The sequence below is a fragment of the Asterias amurensis genome, chromosome 9 (assembly GCF_032118995.1).
Source record: "Asterias amurensis chromosome 9, ASM3211899v1".
NCBI classification, from domain to species: domain Eukaryota; kingdom Metazoa; phylum Echinodermata; class Asteroidea; order Forcipulatida; family Asteriidae; genus Asterias; species Asterias amurensis.
Genome location: NC_092656.1, coordinates 6,928,390 through 6,947,133, shown reverse-complemented (window position 1 = coordinate 6,947,133; position 18,744 = coordinate 6,928,390). Strand labels below are relative to the sequence as shown.

Below are 18,744 nucleotides of genomic sequence, written 5' to 3'. Positions count from 1 at the left end.
GTCAATAAATGAATCACAACAAGAATGTAAGTTCTTATTATTTTATCAACCTGTCATGATGATGAAGTACGCTTTAGCAGATAAAAACCTACTTGTATAGTTCAAATTACATGAAATGGATCGCATCAACAGACATTTGTAAACTTTTCAGTAAACTAAACGTTGAATCACTGCAATTTCCGAGATGTGCATTTTATTTTGTTTCCTGCCGATATGTTAATTCCACTGAGTAGGATAAACAATCTCTTATCTAATCACTCACTTTACAAAGACAGTGGCTGCATTGTGCACACCATTAATGGATTATCAAGCTTCCTACAAATGCTACGTGTGAAACAGATTGACGTCAAAATGAATGTACATTTCAACTCTTCCCAATTGTTTGTTGTGAACTTTTTGAAGTCAAAATTTGCGTTTCATTCGTAGGAAGTATGAACCGGGCTCAAGTCAAGGTAGTCTTTGAACATGTACTGGAAGGATTTGATATCCCCCAACCGTTTTGGGAAAGGGGATAAGGTGAAGCACATGTAATGGCCACCAGAAGTGCCATCACCAAAAGTTCTATTATATGCAAATTTACTCTTGAACTTTGACCTCAAGGATGCTTCCAAAATTCTCTTTTGATAACAATCATGATACAAATGTAGATATTTACAACTTCATTGCTTTCATCACATCTTGCTTCTACTCGACTTAAAAAAAATCACAGTTCACGGTGCTACTTACAGAAGCAGAATATTCCATTCTTATTTGTACACTACAGTTCAAATGGTGACAAATAACCATTTTGTATGAATAAGTATTCACCCTAGAGCTGGAGCACAAAACCTTTAAATTGATCCAATTTCATGAATGAAAAAAGTTAGCAAACCCAAACTAATGTTGCTTAGCATGAATATCATGAGCGAATATCGTGAGCAAAATCCAGTAACAGAATCCAGCATTCTCCTGATAAAAATGTTGAGTCAATAACCACAGGTTTTTTTTCCAGAACCAACACTACTCAAAAAGTGATATATTCACACAAACCTCTCTTAGCTTGAATGGGTTCACCAACCACAGTTTAATTATCATATAATAGCAAGTGACTGGTTAAAAGTTCACTGCTGCTTGGCCAATATTAGCTGCTTAGCAAATATTTTCAGCGGGACATTTTTTTTTATCCCAAATTGTCCCAGATCATTTTGATTATGTGTGTGGATTACTATAATAAAGAATTCAATGAAATTGGATCAATAAACGCCAAGCTTGAGAATGCAAATTACGTGAACAACTATGCACAATGACCTTACATAATATGTATCAATACAACAAAGACTAAACTTAATGCTCTAAATTAATGTACAATATATAAACATTTGTCTTATTCAAATAATTCTCAGTATTTGTGTAACAAACTATTTTTTAATTGTACAAATGAGTTTTGCACTTATTTATATAAAACTGAAGTATTGAAGTAAAAACATTTGAAATAAAGAATGCAACTAATTTTAAACTATTTAACATTGAATGGTGGTTCCATCTTTTGGGAGTGGGTACACAATGTACATCACAACTGTATTAAGGGTAGCCTTGCTAAGCAACGTTTGATTTTCTTTAAATGTAGTTGCTGACGAGAAAGCAATCGTTTTAAAACATACAAAATAAACACTCAATATACAAATACAATATTTAATTCAGAATACACGATTTCAAAATGTAAGAAAATGTACAAAACAGTTGTTTGCATTACTTATTAAAGTGCGCTTATTTACTTGATGACTTTCAGAAGCTTTCAGTTAGACAGACTCACAAAAGTCATCCCACAGATTGAATATTAATTCTTGTGCTTTCGTTAAATCCCATCCTCCCAAGGCCTTTTAGTCTTCTTGGCCCAATTTCTGCTTTAAAACGACAAATTTTGTGCTTACTGTACGATGTCCATATCATAGCGCTGCTAACCGTAAGCACACGAAAAGGCATGCTAACATTTCTTAACGAAACTTAATGGCGTAACGATGCAAATCCACGGTGAACCCGCAAGAGTGCAACCTAATTTTCTTGCTCAGTATTGTACGCATAGGTTTTAGCATGCGCAATACCTGCGAGAACTCAGAAAAAGGACCGTCCTAAAGTCTCCCAATTGTTTTCTGTATATATCTAACATCATTCAACACCAAAACAACTATCAATCAATACAGTTTATTGAATAACTAGCCTAACACCAAACATGGTAATAAGTTAAGTAAGACTGAATCACTGTAACATCTGGTCAAAACCATCAATGGATTTTAGAGGATTTGTGGAATTAAAAACAACACATTTTATTGATTCTAGAGTAGTATCAGTAAACTATTTCCCTTGTGTAGCAAAATTCTACATCAAATCCATCAATCGCTACTCGAAAATTGCCATTATCAGTATTCAATGTGCACAAAATTAGTTCAGTTAAAATACTTTGCTGTGCAGAATTTTACTGGAAGAAATCAGTCCAAGAAGATGTACAAATTAATAAGTCAAACAATGCCACTGTGATCAAGGAGTGACCCTACATGTACAATGTACACGTATGCATATATCAGCACGATCAACCTTCATCAGATTGATCAAAACTTTGAAATTCTGCTTTCAACAAACATCTCATTGAGCAATTTGATTACAAACCATTTAGCCTAAGCTTTTGGTTCTTGTTTTTATTTTACGGCAGAAATACATGATGGAAAATGAAAATAAATGCTTAAAAAGTACACTTCGTTGTGTTTCATGATCAAGAATTCTGAGACTGTAAAAAAAAATATTTTCCTGATTTGTATGTTCTGCTTAATTCTTCTCCAAAACTCGGGAACTTACAGGGACTTCATTATTTCTGTTTTTAAAAGGAAGTCGATGATCAGTAAAGAATAACTTGTGTGACATTTGTAACTCCCTATTCCAAAATCAGGCACTCCTCAAAGACAACCGAAACATCAACCAGGACATCGATGAGATGTCTACAACATTCTATACGGTGCAAAATACTTTAACAGACGACCTCTTAAGAGTAACTACATGTATAAATATAAATATGAATAGTAAACTTGCAGGTACAACCACGAGTAAAATCTCCGTTGAAGGAGTGGTGGCTCTGAAAAGAGGCGGTTCAGTCTCGAGGTTTCGAACAGTATACTCTGCTCGTATTTATGGTTGTACCTGCAAGTTTACAATTCATGTTTATATTCATAGTTGCTCTTATTCTCCACACCATGCAAAGCTTCAAACACCATTTAGACAACCTCTGATCAGGCATTCTTAGAAAAATCTTTCTGATGACCCAAAAACCGGCGGCAAAACAAAAATATACACGGCGCGAACCAAACCAGGACAACACTGTATATTGTCAACATAAACTTAGAATACACGTAAAGTTTGCGTGTAGCATGAGTTTACACTTAGTTGTGTTTCTGAGTTTGAACAGGAAGTTCCTGGTCCCTATTTCATAAAGCTGTTTATAGCAGAAAATACTGCTGAACAAATCGCCTTGCTAAGCAAAAAAATGAGTGGGCACCAATTGTAACAATTGTTAGAGGTTTAGCTGCACGTTAAGCGAGCTAAAATGTGAACGAGAACTTCAGAAAATTTTGTTCTAAAAATCTCACGTTTTAAGCATACGTGAAGTTACCATTTCTCACGTCAGATATTTATACGTGCAGACATCATGCGTGAGCATGAAATAAGCCCAAAGTGGTGACGCCAACTAGAAACAACGCAATTTTCTGACGTTCACGTTTAAGTTTTTGCTCGCGTAACGTGCAGCTAAACCTCCCTAATGTAAACTTTATGGAATATTGGCTGGGAACCTATTTTTGCTAAGCAAGATTTTGATGTGGTTAGCAGGTTTTTGTGCTTGTACAGGCTTTATGAAATTGGGCCCTGATCTCAACATGGAATGTTATTATTGATTGACATTGGCACAGCGCGGCCTGTACTTAGTCACCGCTCATGGAACGTTTAGAACGAATGAACGCCATACCGTGATTTCTCATATGAACTCGTAGAGTTGCTTCTTGTTGAAATGTCTTGTAACACACCTTGCATTCTAATGGCGTGGCTCTACTCGATGCCCCGGCTTTCGGAGAAGGTAACACTGTAGGCGTTGATACGGGTTCGTTGTCTGTAACACTAACATCGGTCTTTGTAATGCTGATATCTGGTGTTTGGCATGAAGTATCACCTTCTAAAGAGAGCTTGTAGGCCTTGAACTCTCTAATACCATGCTTGATGAACAGATGCTTACGTAGAGCTACCTCGATACGGAAACAAATGCCGCATTCTTCACACTGCGAGAAAGAGCGATCGGGTCGGTGGGCTTCAATGTGAACTTTGAACTCTGACCTATCAGTTGAATGATGGTCACACTTGGCGCAGTCGAACTCGGTCGGCAGGTTGATTCTCGTTCGTGCTCTTTTCTGTTTTGAACTGTCCTCGTCGATTTCAGAGTTATTTTTACGTTTTCTCGAATCGACATCTGGGTTTGAGTTTGTTTTATCCTCCTTATTGTTAGGGTCAGATGATTTGATTTCCTTGGGTTTGATGGTCACATACTTGACACACTCTTCAGAGTTGATAACAGAGAGTTTCATCTGAGGATGAACTTCACTCATATGAGCTCTAAGATCTGTTTCTTTCTGGAAGTAGTTGACCTTACCTTCTTTCCTACAACCTGGACAGCTTCGCGTCTTCTTGACGTACAGCTTATTGAGTGCCTGCTCTTTATGCTTTGCATCAGTCGTCGAGTGGGACGGACTCGATTCAGATGTTTCAGAGGCTGATGAATTAGACTCAGGAGTCTTTGCCTCTTTTCCGTGGTCGACGTAGTTCTTGAATCGCTTTAAGCTTGCGGCTTTACAAACACCGTCTGATCCCGATGGTTTGGAAAGAGAGAGACCGGAGGGAGTCCCGGTCTTGAAGTGCGACAGTAGATCATCGTAATGAAGAAACCGTCGACGACAGTAGTCACAGTGGAACTGCTTGTGGAATTTGTGAGACTTTTCGAAATGCTTCTTGAAGTGAACAATATTAGGGTACACTGTATTACAGACGTAGCAGTTATAGCCGTACTTGCTCTTCTGTTTGTTCTGGCTAATGTGTGCTCTTATGTGCGCTAGGAGTAAGGGTTTCTGCATGAAGACGGTCTCGCAGAATGGACACTTGGAGATGATTCGACACAAGGGAGAGCCAGGCTGCACTTGATGCTTCTGCTCACTGTGTTCCTTTAAAGATTGAAGCGTCTTGAACGCCATCGCACAAGATACACAACGATAGAACAACATCTCGTGTCCCTTGTCTAAGTGGTCGGTGTAGTTGACAACAAACTTGGAGCAGAGGGTGCATTCATAGCGCAGCTGACGATACCAATGTAAGCAGTTGTTAGTGATATGAGTGCTGAATAGCTTCAAGCTAGTGAATACCTTGGAGCACTCGGGGCACACCCAGGAAGAGGCCGTCTCAGAGTGCATTGTGGTGTGAGCTCTCAGCTGACAGTTGTTGGGCAAATCCATTTTACAAATGTTACACTTAGACACGCCGGCTTGTCTGTGTTGCATGTGCGTCTGAAGACCCAACATGGTTTTGTATGGCATCAAACAGACATTGCATTTGAACACCATCTCAGTAGATTGTGCTTTAGCTGGAGCTGCATCACTGCTTTGTGTATCCCCAGTCGTTTCAAGAGGTTCAATCTCTTTGTCCGACGATGGCAGATGGTTCGGAGTCGACTCGTCTGTGTCTTTGCTTTTTGTCGTTTCATTTCCCAATGAAACAGTCTTGTTTTTATCCACCTGAACAACTTCCTTATTGAGGACAGTGAGGGATGAAACTTTAGCTTTAGCAATCTGACTGGTGTAGTTCATGTTCACTTTCATCATTTGACTGTGTTTTCTCAAGTGGGCAAAGAAGCTGCACTTGTTGTAGAACATTAGGCAACGACCCAAGCAAAAGATGCAGCTGAAGAAAATCTGCACGCTACGCCGTTCCATGTGCATTTTTAGACTGGATTCACAGACGAAAATGTCGCCACATTCGTCGCATGGGTGCGTCACTTGTGTGGATTTTTTCTTCTGTGACGGACTTCTGCTTTGCGCCCAGTCTAAGAACTGCTTGGCCTTTGGGACGTATTTAGGAATCGGGTTGATGCGTTTCAGGAGGCTCTCAGGTGATAGTTTGACAGCTTTTTTCTCTGGGTTACTGCTAACTACCGCAGGTGTACTCTTCGTTCCCGTATTGCAACTTGTTACATTTACAATAACTTGTTTTTTACCAGTTCTGCCGAATACTAACGGTGGGATTGAATTCTTACTCAAAGGAACAACCAAGGGTTGCTTGCTATTGGCCATGGTTACAGTACGCACATTTGTCACGAGGTTTTTATTCGCCACAACTATTTTCTGTGAACCTTTGGAAAACTGGATACTACTGATGGACGAGGCCGGTCTCCCAAGCTTTTGCACAGATGTAACTATAGGTGGCGCTTTCTGCGCTCGGATCGGTCTCGAAACAATGGTGACAGTTGGCGTGCCTGAAGACTTAGCCCACGAGTTGGCCAGAAGAGTTGAGGAAACAACCTTACGTTGTACCAAGTCTGTTTCCCGAAACGACTGGAAGAAATTACGTCCGCCGTCACCGTTGCTGACTGTGGATCCATTAGCGTTGACACTTTCTGGTTGAGTCGTGGAAGTTGCTGCCACCGAGACGTTTGGATTAAGTTTATCTTCATCAGAGAATTGTGACCCTTGTCCTTGATGACTAGCGTCATCGTCTCCTGTAGATTTCCATGTTGGTTCGGGGATGCTGACACCTGGTTCTTGCTTGACAATGGGGGCGCTTGAAGTGGATGCTAAAGGGGTTGTTTTAGGCACATCGGATGAAGAGCTGACCGGGGCGAGGGATCGGACTTCACTGATCTTTACCCTCATATCTGGGATGTCAAACGCAGCTAGTAAATCTTGAAAATCGGGCGTTGTGTCCTCCATAATGTTGGCTGTCACAAAAGAAAAGAAAAAGGTAGAATGTCAAGAATGGCTGTCATAGTTTATTTGTTAAGAGAAACTTCGCTTTAATGTGCACACAAATTAAAGCCAGGCTCATACTTCCTGCAAATGCGAATGCTGAACGAATTTTGACGTCACAAACAGTTTGCATCAGTTGAAATGTGCTCATCTCCTACGGAACATCTAGAGTGAAAACATGGCTGTGATGTCGCAGTTTGTATCACATTCGCACTCACAGAAAGTATGAACCGGGTTTTATTGAGTGTTAAATTTCAAAAATCTTTAGCCCTTTTCACACTATATCTCTTATCCCTGTGGAATACAGCCCTGGGGAGGCCCCTCCTCCCCCCGTGACTTGTTCTTACCCCAGCGCACTTTCACACTGTGTCCCTATTCGAAGGGGTTTTAGTTGCAAGTCTCAAGAAGACCTCTACCCACTTACCCCTACTCCAGAGCAGAGATGGCCTTTCCCCGGGTATGCCCATTAGGCGGGGAAGACCAGGGGTCGAAATTAAGTGTACTTTCATGGTAGTCAGCAGGGCTAGAATCCAAGAATTTTAAGTAGCCCTGATGAGATCTTGGTGGCCCGAAAAACACATTATGCCTCGAGTCACGGCACAAACTTTACAATACACCATCAGCACAGTTCATTACTGTGATATTGATTGCATTATTTTCCCACTGGCCCTCCGGGCTATCGAACAGAAAAAATAAGTAGCCCGGCTGTGGCAATTTCGAACCCTGAAGACCAAGGGTAAAGCAATCAATGCGTTAAAAGTACAGTCAGGGTCAACCCTGGGGAATTGAGTAGTGTGAAAAGGGCTTTTGTCAAGATAGATAACAATTAATTATGCAAATACTTTTATAAGTAAAAAATAAAAACCAACATCTATAATCCCGTCTGGGCACATGGGAATTTTTTTTAAGTCCCGGAATTATAACAAAGAAGTCAAAAGTTCAAGTCCTACTCTAGTGGAGACATCTGCTCAGAGAGAAAATTAGCAAACGAGTCATGTCTTGATCAACACTGAGTGATATCAAGTCTTGTATAATTACTTCTCATCACTGCAGATTGTAAACCATGGGTTCGAATCGTGGAGTCAAACCAACTAGAGCTCAATACATTTACAATGCACGGATAATAAACTTGTAAGCAATATCCAAGATTCCCAGAGTATGGCAGACCTGGGGTAAAGCAAAGCATATTGTGAAAAGGGCGGCTGTTGTTCAACCCCAGTGAGAGAGTATATACAGAGTGAATTGGGCTTTTTGACAGGATCAGGGCTGTATGCTTCGTTTTTGAAAGGGCAAGGGCACCAAGGCAATTTCTCTCTGGAAAAGGGCACCCTATGAGGAAATTGTAAATTTCTACTGGAGCATTTCAAGGGCACCAAGGCAATGACAAGGGGCAACGGAGGCAATTGCCTCCGTTGCCTCCGTGAAGTATCAGACCTGCAGGATACAAAGAAAAATCTGTTTACAGCCATGGTGAATGAGTTAAAATTTGTTCAACGTTCCAATGACACCGCTTCAGATGAATCTCAGTTTAACAGTCACATTTTATACTGTAGACCTATCATATTTAACATCTATTATATTAAAGGAACACGTTGCCTTGGATCGGTCGAGTTGGTCTTTGAAAAGCGCTTGAAACCGTTTGTTACAAAATGCATATGGTTAGAAAGATAACCCAAAAGTAGAATATAATGATCCATACAAACATGCCTCGGAATTTCACGGTTTTCCTTTTACGTCACGAAGAAACACGGTCGGCCATTTATGGGAGTCAAAAAGTTGACTCCCATAAATGGCCGACCGTGTTAGTCGGCGAGGTAAAAGGAAAACCACGCAACTTCGAGGCATATTTGTGTAGATCATTGTATTCTACTTTTACAACATCTTTCTAACCATATGCATTTTATAACAAACGGTTACAAACGCTTTTTATAGACCAACTCGTCCGATCCAAGGCAACGTGTTCCTTTAACTTCAATGGTTTCACCCTTAAATGCACCGATGTGTGTTGCACTGGGGATATAGGGCCTACTCTGTATACTTTCATGAATTCTGTGAAGGGATATTACTCAGGTGGGATTCGCGCTCACAACCTTGGCAATTTTAGAGCAGTGTCTTACCTACATGTACCAGACCAACGATATTGCCCGGTAGGTACATGTAGAGGCAGTTCAAATCCTATTTAAGTCCCATTTCACTTGGCTTTTTAATCAACCCTTTATTATCAACAAACAGGCATTCAACTCTTAAGCCAAAAAGAAACAAAACCTGGAAAATTACAGCAAGCCTACACTGGGCCAACGGGTACACACAGCTTTATAAACAGCTCCAGCTACATGTCTTTATCAGCCGTTTAAACATGGTCATAAGGACACTTTTCAACCAATAGCACTGTCCAAATTGTCCGGGGTAGGCCTATAATCTACCAACCTTTTGAGTAAATATTGTTTGATGACTCGAAGGAACTCAGTGAGAATGTCCACTTCTTGCTGCCTCAGTATAGAACTGAGAATGTCTCACAGCTACAATCTAGAAATAAAAATACCAGCAAAAATAAAGGTAAACATCAACCCTGCACTATAGGATTCATTCGAATTCTATGCAATCAAGCCAAAGACAACTCACATCAGTTAATCACAGCCATGCTGCTTGAATAGCATGGTGCTCCATGAGCAGTAATCCAAGCAGGCCATATGCTAATGACTATTACACAGTATACACAATAGAGTGTACCTGTAGAGAGTAGCCAATGCATTGTGCACACCCAGTGCATATCAAACACCAATCATTGTACATGCACATCCTTTGTTGTACAGTAGGTCTTGAATTTCGATCTTGAAGGAGCACAACAATTTTGCTCTGGTAATAATTGGTGCACTAGCTAAGAAGGGCACCACAGCAAAACCACAGGGCACCAAGGCAATCGTTGTGGGTGTTGCATGGTACCCTGTGGGTGTTGTGGTTACATGTATTTCGATCGAGGCCTGTATTGTACATCAAATCCATTGAGGAAGTAATTTTCTTCCTCCATCATCAAATTTAAATGGTACTCAAGCAATGTACAATGTAAAACAGTGAATTTCATTGCTCCTATTGTTTTCTATATATCAATCCAGATGAAGCTATTAATGAAAAATCTCTCCTCCAAAACCTCAATGATTATTTTACATAGTTTGTACTATTACACCTATAAATTGAACGATTTTAAGGATGAACAGTGGGATCTTTCTCTATGGTCGGATCAATGCTACACCTTAAAGGTTTAATTTATACATTTTGTAGATTTTGTTTTTGGCCATGACATAAATCCCAACTCACTGTGAATAATTTACCTGTAGAATTAGTTTCAGCTTCATTTTTGTTAAACAAACGAAAATCACAGAGTGATGTTTTCAGGAAAGTCACGACCGGGGGCCAATTTCATAGAGATGCTTAAGCACGAAAATAGATCGCTTATTTTTCACATGTTACTGGCAAAAATTTAATGCCATATAAATTGCTTGTGATTGGTATTTAGCTGTTGTTTACTTAGCATAACAATTGAGTTGAGTCTTGGCCGATAATCTGATTTTACTAAGCAAGGATTCTTTTGCTTAAGTCAAATTTTGTGCTTAAGCAGCTCTATGAAATTGGGCCCAGGAACATGCATTGTTTAATGCTAAAGTGATTTTTCGTCTCGTGATTTTTCGTCTGTCGAGACGAAAATTCTTTTTGTGACAATGTTTTACTATCATTTCTCAAAACAACAGCACAGCAAGTAATATTTTAAGGGAAGCTTTCAACAATCAGTATCTTCAAACCATGTAAGTTTATAAAATGTAAATCTGTGGACATTGTGTTTTGTGTCAAACAATACCCAAACCCTTTAAAAGCGGCCGCTTAAGTTCCATTTACAATAACTTAACTTCCGTAAAAAATTTTTTTAGAATTGACAAATTCTATTTACAAAATAGACTGAAAAATGGCGAGCCTGTTTCTCGATGTCTGAGAAGATGCAATATCAAGCATATTTTGTGTTAAAAAATTATAAATTTTCAGTCCGCAATTATCGGAGAAATAACGATCATCACGACCTTCATAATAGACACTAGACAGGTGCCCAACCGTCATGCCACTGCCAGTGTAAACCATGTGAACTTGCGTTCAGTAATGTGTAAACTGTAAGTAAGCCAAAAATTGCTAAGAGAAACTGTCAAAACATGTTGGGTAGGTGGATATGTCACATCAACAACAAGCCTTTTGTTTTGGCGTTTTTCATCATTTGGGCATTTTGTTTTATTGCATACGCGGAAAAAACATTTCAACAAATTGCCAAACGGGTCATGAACGACATTTTTTTAGTTAGGCTACGGTCTTAGAAAATAAACACAGATTGTCAACTATTTTTTTCAAAAGATGGACAGTAAAATCGTAATAAAACAAAATTTGCTAATGCTTTTAGACTTAATTATTTCCTGTTATTTTTTATAGCACAACGCTGGGGACATTACAACGCTGGGGACATTACGTTGCAGCTCAGTCTGTTCGCCACCATGGTCTGTTAAAACAAAATCCTCCATGATTTGGAGGAGTCAGGAAATAGCTACTTGTAAAGAAAACCCCAAAGACCAGATATTTCCTACAATGCACTTGGGCAGGCTTAATCCTCAGTTAGCAAAAAATGCACAATCTGTAAAATTAAAAATGCAATTTCATTTGACACACCCCTAGCTAGCTAGCTAAACAGTACTGATGCCCTTTAAATGGCTTTCTTATGCAAATTCAATGACACAGTCAAGACTTACAACAATTCCTATTAATGCTTTTATACTTACTTTCAAAAGAGAATCGTCACGAACCAGACGAAAATTGTTGTTAGATTCAAGGAATTTTGTGGCCAGTTCATTATCAATGCATGTGTTGCTGATAAAAGGAATCACGTGACACCCACAATGCATTTTGATTCCCACAATGCTTAGCGCGTAAAAGCATCACTCTCTACAAAAAATGGCCGGCTGAAAATTATCGTCTGCATACTGCCTGATAAAAACACAACTAGATTTAATCAGTTATTCTACACTGAGAGTGTAAACAAAGAGACAGACTGATGATGTGGAATTTAGTGGACTTTGTAAGGTGCGTTTGCGTGGTTTGTGTTGTGTTTTTGTCAGCGTTATGTGGCGATACCGCGACAGCCACGCAGGCACCGGGCCGGGACGAACCACCACCGGCCGGCCACCTGAAACCTCTCGGGTGGCATCGGCCCGCAGAGCCCGACGTGGACACCGTGAATTCAGTACCAGAACCACAAGAGTTCTTTGAAAAGTATGTTCGTCATGGACGGCCATTGCTGATGAAAGGAGCAGCTAAAAACATGGCTGCATTTAAACTGTGGAAAGATGATTATTTAAGGTATGTTTTCTATCTATATTAATATAAATTATTTTCTATATAAATAAATAATGTAAATTAATTGTTATAAAAATTATTGATTGATACTCATCACAACAAAAGCCCATTTGTGCAGCACAGAACAACAGATGGTGATTCACAGTCAGGAGACTGATTATCGTAACTATAGTTGTATAGTGTAACCTGCGTACTACGTCTTCAGATACAGAACTCAACTCATCCTAATAAGTCCTTCGATTAATTGGATTAATTTCTAAGTTTGGAAGAGTTTGGTGAAATCAACGGCTGGATCCTTGAACACCAGCAGAGGATTGCAATGTTTCGTAGTAGTAGGACATTTTGTTTTCAATGTGTCCCTAAAAATGAGGCAAATCTTTTACCACTCTGCGCGCGATGTAAACAGTCCCTAGATACAATTTTGGTGGTTTACATTGTAGAAAGAGCAAACACGTAGGACTAAGGCTCCACTGACTAGTTGCACTTGTTAATGCAAAAAGTTTTGGTATTTCTACAAGGTAAAAAAAATGTCATATTTTTGGGGTCATACAAAACAATTGCCCACTAAATCGAAAAAATTTCATCAAACACTTTTTCAATTCACGATGAACAAATCAGGCAACTGAACATTTGAGCATTCTGGAAAAAAAATACAGAGGTCTAAAGAAGCCATGTGCCATAGGGCCTATATCTTTTTCTTATAATATATTTGGAGATTTTTGTTTTAACCCTCATAAAACATCGGCTAGGTGATTTAGTTATCACTGTTCATTTTTACGCTTTATTGTAGATGTTAAGAAATAAAAAAACTAAATAAAAATCAGATTTGAAAGGCAATAATTTTTCACGGTTTAATTTTTTATTTTTTTTTGCAAATTAGCATGGTGATTTTTAAAATCTCCTACAAAATATTTTGAATAAAATGAAGACAACTGCTGGCTATGGCTATAGAGTCATACACAAAGTCTCACAGAACACTTGTAGTCACTGCAGATGTTTCTTCCACGTATGACTTCATCGGGAAACTATGTTTGCCTTGAAAACAGGAAAAACTCAAAACAAATGGGACCAGTTGCAAAGTCCTTTAAGATCGGTGTGTGGTGTGAAAATTTCAATGTCCGTCAAGTGTTAATAAATGTTTGCAAGAAACAAATGAAGGTAATTAGGACATCAGTTGATATTTATGGCATGATTATTTTTTTTCCAATGCAAAGAAAAAGCCATAGTACCTTGAAAACAGGACAGTTGAGGATATCACAATGCAGTCTGATTTTATACTGTATACTTCTACTACTCTAGTACTTATAAACTACTTCTTGCTGAGCAGAAATATCTAGACCCTATCCCTTAAAATGCCAAGGGCTAAAAATTAACGGCCCGAGGCCAGTGATTTTAGCATTTGCCAGTAGACTTACGACCGCACTTGTCCAGCTACAAGATTTTCTCCAAACCGTTAGCTTCAGGGTTCTCAAATGTTACATTTCAGTGTTTTGTTTTAAATTTCTCTTCAAATCTGAAGTGATAACGCACACAAAATTTACTAGAACTGATTTCACATGGAAATGAAAATGAGGTTCCAGGGCTACAGTGTATGCTTTGTTTTGAAAGGGCAAGGTCATCAAGGCATTTTTTCTTTGGTAAAGGGCACCACCCTATGAGGAAATTGAAAATTTCTACTGGATCATTTCAAGGGCACCAGGGCAAATGACCAGGGGGTATGTAGGCAATCGCCTTCATTGCCTGAGCAGTGAAGTATCAGCATATTTGGCGTGTCATGACCGAGCGGAGAGCACCGGATTCTCTGTAGTTTGATCAGCAGAGTGTGCGTTTGTGTCCCGGTCGTTACACTTGCTGCGTGAAATTGGGGAGGTAGTGCTTTCTGCTCTACCGGCCAGGCTTCGGACTGACGACATCTAAGCCTACATCTGCATGGACTGTAAAGGAGGCAACCCTGTTTCAGCCCTATGAGTGGGTGGCAACCGCCTCTGGAATAAAATAATTGTGGCCCACACCTTTAAGTGGCCTTCAGGCCTTGTGTGTCTGGCGCCTTGCATTAAAACAAATAAAAAAATCGGGCCTGAAGTTATGTTCACCATCAAGTAAAATATGAATTGTTTCTGTTTTTGTTTTTAAAATGATCAGATCACAGCACGGGGACCTCGAGGTTGAAGTAGAAGAAGGAAAGAAAGAGAATCGCTCAAGAGGCTTATGGTCCATGAAACTACACGAGTTTCTTGATGAGTACGGACAGGGTGATATCTACATGGTGTCAAGTGTGCTACCAGAATTAGCAGGTAAACAAAAGTCTCCACAGAGATTCAAACTTACATACAAGTAACATTTAATTCAAAGGCAGTGGACACTATTGGTAATTACTCAAAATAATTATTAGCATAAAACCTTACTTGGTAACGAGTAACGGGAGCTATTGATAGTACACATTGTGAGAAACGGCTACCTCTCTGACGTAACATTTTTTTAGAAAGGGGTAATTTCTCACTCAAATATTAAAATACTTCAGGCCTGAAGCCTTTTGTAGGCATTTGAAATCCCACAAATGTGTATCCAACAAGGTGTTTTTTCTTTATTATTTTCTTGCAATTTTGATGACGATTGAGTCAAAATATTTTATGTTTTATTCATATATTGGGATCCTTCCTCCATGGTTGGGATAGATACCTAGTGAGAATACCGAAGTGTCCAGTGCCTTTCATGAAATCTATGCTGGAAAATAATATTGAGTTGATTGTATTGCCCGTTGAAAGCTTGTTACGTTTATTCTTGTTGGTAGGGGAGGTAGAATTACTGCGCTGTATGCATTGTGGCGGGTTCACAGAGCACCTTCAAGATGCGGTTATTTGGTTCAGTAGTGGCAGCACTAAATCAGTGTTACATTATGACGCTGTAGATAACATCAACTGTGTGTTAGACGGCAAGAAAGAAATCTTCCTCGTTGATAAGGTATGATATTTTGTCTGTGATTAAAGCCAGTTCCTTCATTTAGATTTAAATAACTAGTGTTTTAGCAGTGCGTTGTCAAAGTTTTGAGCTCTAGTTCGTGTGACTGTACCAGGATTCGAACCCATGGTTACAATCTGCAGTGATGAGAAGTAATTATACCAGACTTGATATCACTCAGTGTTGATCAAGACATGACTCGTTTGCTAATTTTCTCTCTGAGCAGATGTCACTCTAGAGTAGGGCTTGAACTACTGGGTTACTACTAGACTTCAAGAAACTACATGTACCAGGTACCAAGAAGGAAATATATTGGGCCTATGGCTCTTAAAACTTCTCAAACATTTGTGACTGACGCGATCAAACATTTACCATGTACACAGAAGGGAACAAATAGTGGTTCTTAAAACTTGTCAAACATTTGTGATGCGATCAAACTATTAGAGACGTTTGTCGGAAATATCAGTATGGAGAAACAAGTTAAAACAGGCCAACAGGGGTGACAGTTTTCAGAAGATTTTTTTTGGGGTGTAAGTTTAAAAGCCAAAATATATTTGGCATTTAGTCCTAGGCTAACTTAAACCTAGTCCTTTAATTAGGATGAGTAACTTGTCCTAACTCGTGATAAGACTAGTCTTAACTCTTTGCAGGAATTCACAGCAGGAATTCTAATTTGAGTCTTTCTTGATGTACAGAGGGAGAAGGAAAACATTGATATCGATCATCCAGACGGCTCGTTCAGCGGTGTAGACGTCGACAGAGTTGATATGTATAAATATCCTGGACTGGGTCAAGTTCCTTGGTATAATGTCACAATGGAACCAAGTGATTGCTTCTTCATACCCTACAGGTAAGTGCAGCAAAAGTTTTGAGATTTCTGATCTTGGCAAAATTTGACAGTATCCAGAGATGTGATTTTTCCCTTTTTTAAACCGGCAATCTGATTTCTTTTAACCCCACAAACAAACAAAAATATTTTAGAACTTAAACCAAACTCTTAGGAATGATGATAAACCACTTTGGAACGCCCCAGGTTCCAGAGTAGGGCTTTCAAAACCAAAAATAAATGTACATATAGACTGTGCAAGTCTTGCGCACACCGGAGCGAGAAAACACGACAAACGACAGGTTGTAGCCTGGCCATCAAAATTTTGTTTAAAAGATATTCAATATGTCCCTTGTAGGTGGTATCATCAAGTGAGGTCATTACAAGGTCGTAACCTTGCCATCAATATTTGGTTTGTACACCTTCTCCAGTTCATCGCTGACGATTGTAGGTCAAAGGGTGACATTCCAGATTTCACACCTCTTGAACAGTTTCAATTCACCACAGACATCGAACAATTGAGGTAAGAATCAACTCTGTTTGTTCTGAATTTGTTTTATTTTGGTAACCTTTAGTCTACAAGAACTTGTGTTTTTAATGTGCTGTGTTGTTTGATTGTGTTTACTGTATTTACTTTTTGTTTTTTTATTTTTCACTTTACTTCCTTATCCATTCATTTCTAAGGTTTTTTTCATTTCTGTTTTAAACTTTCTTGTATGCCCTTGTAATGTTTTGTTTTTTTGCGTATTTGCAGTATTTTGATTGGCACTGTTTGTCATTTTTTTATATTTTTATATTATAATTCAATGTTTTGTTGTTCTCTTTAGGATCTGTGTTTCTTTTAGGCAATCCTTCGGGCTCCAGCTGTTTCTTTTTCCTTCCTCTGTATTTAAATTGCCCATTGCTACATTTTTGTAATAATTTAACCTAGTGCATTTTTGTACTTTTTATCTACCCGGGAAATCACATAAACATAAGAAATACTTGGCATGTACCTTAATTTGGCTGTTACCTTTCTTTTAAAGCCATTGGACCCTTTCGGTACAGAAAAAAAAAAAAAAGTTCACAGATTTACAAATAACTTGCAGGGTTTACAGAAGGTAGTGGTGAAAGACTTCTCTTGAAATATTATTCCATGAAATGCTTTACTTTTTGAGAAAACAGTAAAACAATATAAATTCACGTTGTCGAGAATTACGGATTTATTTTAAACACATGTCATGACACGGCGAAACGCGCGAATACGAGGGTGGGTTTTCCCGTTATTTTCTCCCGACTCCGATGACCGATTGAGCCTAAATTTTCACAGGTTTGTTATTTGATATAGAAGTTATGATACACGAAGTGTGGGCCTTGGACAATATTGTTTACCGAAAGGGTCCAATGGCTTTAATATCTTTATAATGTTCTTAGTAAATAGATGTTAAATTTTTGCATCGGGGATAAAGAATATATTCATTTTGGTTTTACCTTTGCACAGATGTGTGTTAGCACTGTTATACTCAGTACTTTCCCAAGTTCTGTGAACAAAAATCACAGGCATATTTATTATTTCTCGGGTGGGATTCGAACCTGTATGACCGTTTCTAGAGCAGTGGCCTACCAACTAGACCACCGAGAGCTACAGGCAGTTTGAATCCTATATTACAGTTTTCCACAGAAATCGGGCAAGTACTGATTATACAGTGCTAAATTATATCTCGGTATTAACTAATTTGTTATTACTTATTTTCCTTATTTATTATATTTGTTTGTAGTTGCTGGGCACCTGTTTAGCTCAGAGGTCTCTCCAGAGTAAATAATAAATAAATAATAAATAAATAAATAAAACAAACATGTGGGCTCAATGTAGGGCCTACATATTTTAAATGAAGAAGACTCATTCAGGGGACTCTGGGAAACCAGTCTAAAGTCAAATCTTTTTGTGCCGAGGAAAAAAAATTCTGAAATTTTTCTCTGAAAGTCTAATGTTTTTATTCATGTGTACTGACACAAATTTTCTTATTGTGTCTTTTATTTCTAGAGGTGAAATAGCCAACTGCATTGATGAACTTGAAAATGGTTACCTGGACAGACCAAATCTTTTAGAGTTTGCAAACTGCCTTGATATATCAGAGGGAGATTCACTGATGGTGAGTTTAAAAACAAGATACTTTGTGTCATGGCGGAGCGGTTAAGAGCACCAGACGTAAGCTCTGGTGTTTCTGATCAGCAGAGTGTTGGTTCCAGTCCCGGTCGTGACACTTGTGTCCTTAAGCAAGACATCAAAACCACAATGCCTCGTACTTTGTCAAGTATTTGCATTGACTTTAGATTTCATTGTTTCTTTGTGTTCTTATTTATGTATTTGCATTGTCTTTAGATTTTGATCTTATTCATGTGTTTTAATTGACTTCAGATTTCAATGTTACTTTGTTTTCTTATTTATGTATTTGCATTGACTTAAAATTTGGATATGTTTTGTGTTTATATTCATGTAATTGCGTTGGCTTTAGATTTCAATGTTTCTGTGTGTTCTTATTCAGGATTGATTTAATACATTTTGATGTTTCT

General features: G+C 38.6%; 2 protein-coding genes across 2 annotated transcripts in view; one reads left to right on the top strand and one right to left on the bottom strand.

Annotated features, from left to right (window-relative positions):
- Positions 1–44: 44 nt before the first annotated feature.
- On the bottom strand, positions 45–11,939 carry LOC139941828 (zinc finger protein 532-like). Its single transcript, XM_071938449.1, has 3 exons — positions 11,834–11,939; positions 9,450–9,548; positions 45–6,994 (listed from the first exon to the last, which is right to left on the bottom strand). The coding sequence occupies exon 3, from the start codon at positions 6,984–6,986 to the stop codon at positions 3,945–3,947; it is 3,042 nt and encodes a 1,013-aa protein (XP_071794550.1). The 5' UTR covers positions 6,987–6,994; positions 9,450–9,548; positions 11,834–11,939; the 3' UTR covers positions 45–3,944.
- Positions 11,940–11,978: 39 nt separating this feature from the next.
- Positions 11,979–18,744, top strand: part of LOC139941832 (bifunctional peptidase and arginyl-hydroxylase JMJD5-like) — a 10,883-nt gene continuing 4,117 nt past the window's right edge. Inside the window, exons 1-6 of the mRNA XM_071938457.1 lie at positions 11,979–12,410; positions 14,550–14,701; positions 15,199–15,368; positions 16,061–16,215; positions 16,550–16,714; positions 18,215–18,323. Of these exons, the coding sequence (XP_071794558.1) occupies positions 12,106–12,410; positions 14,550–14,701; positions 15,199–15,368; positions 16,061–16,215; positions 16,550–16,714; positions 18,215–18,323 (1,056 nt within the window). The 5' untranslated portion in view covers positions 11,979–12,105. The remainder of the gene's footprint in view (positions 12,411–14,549; positions 14,702–15,198; positions 15,369–16,060; positions 16,216–16,549; positions 16,715–18,214; positions 18,324–18,744) is intronic.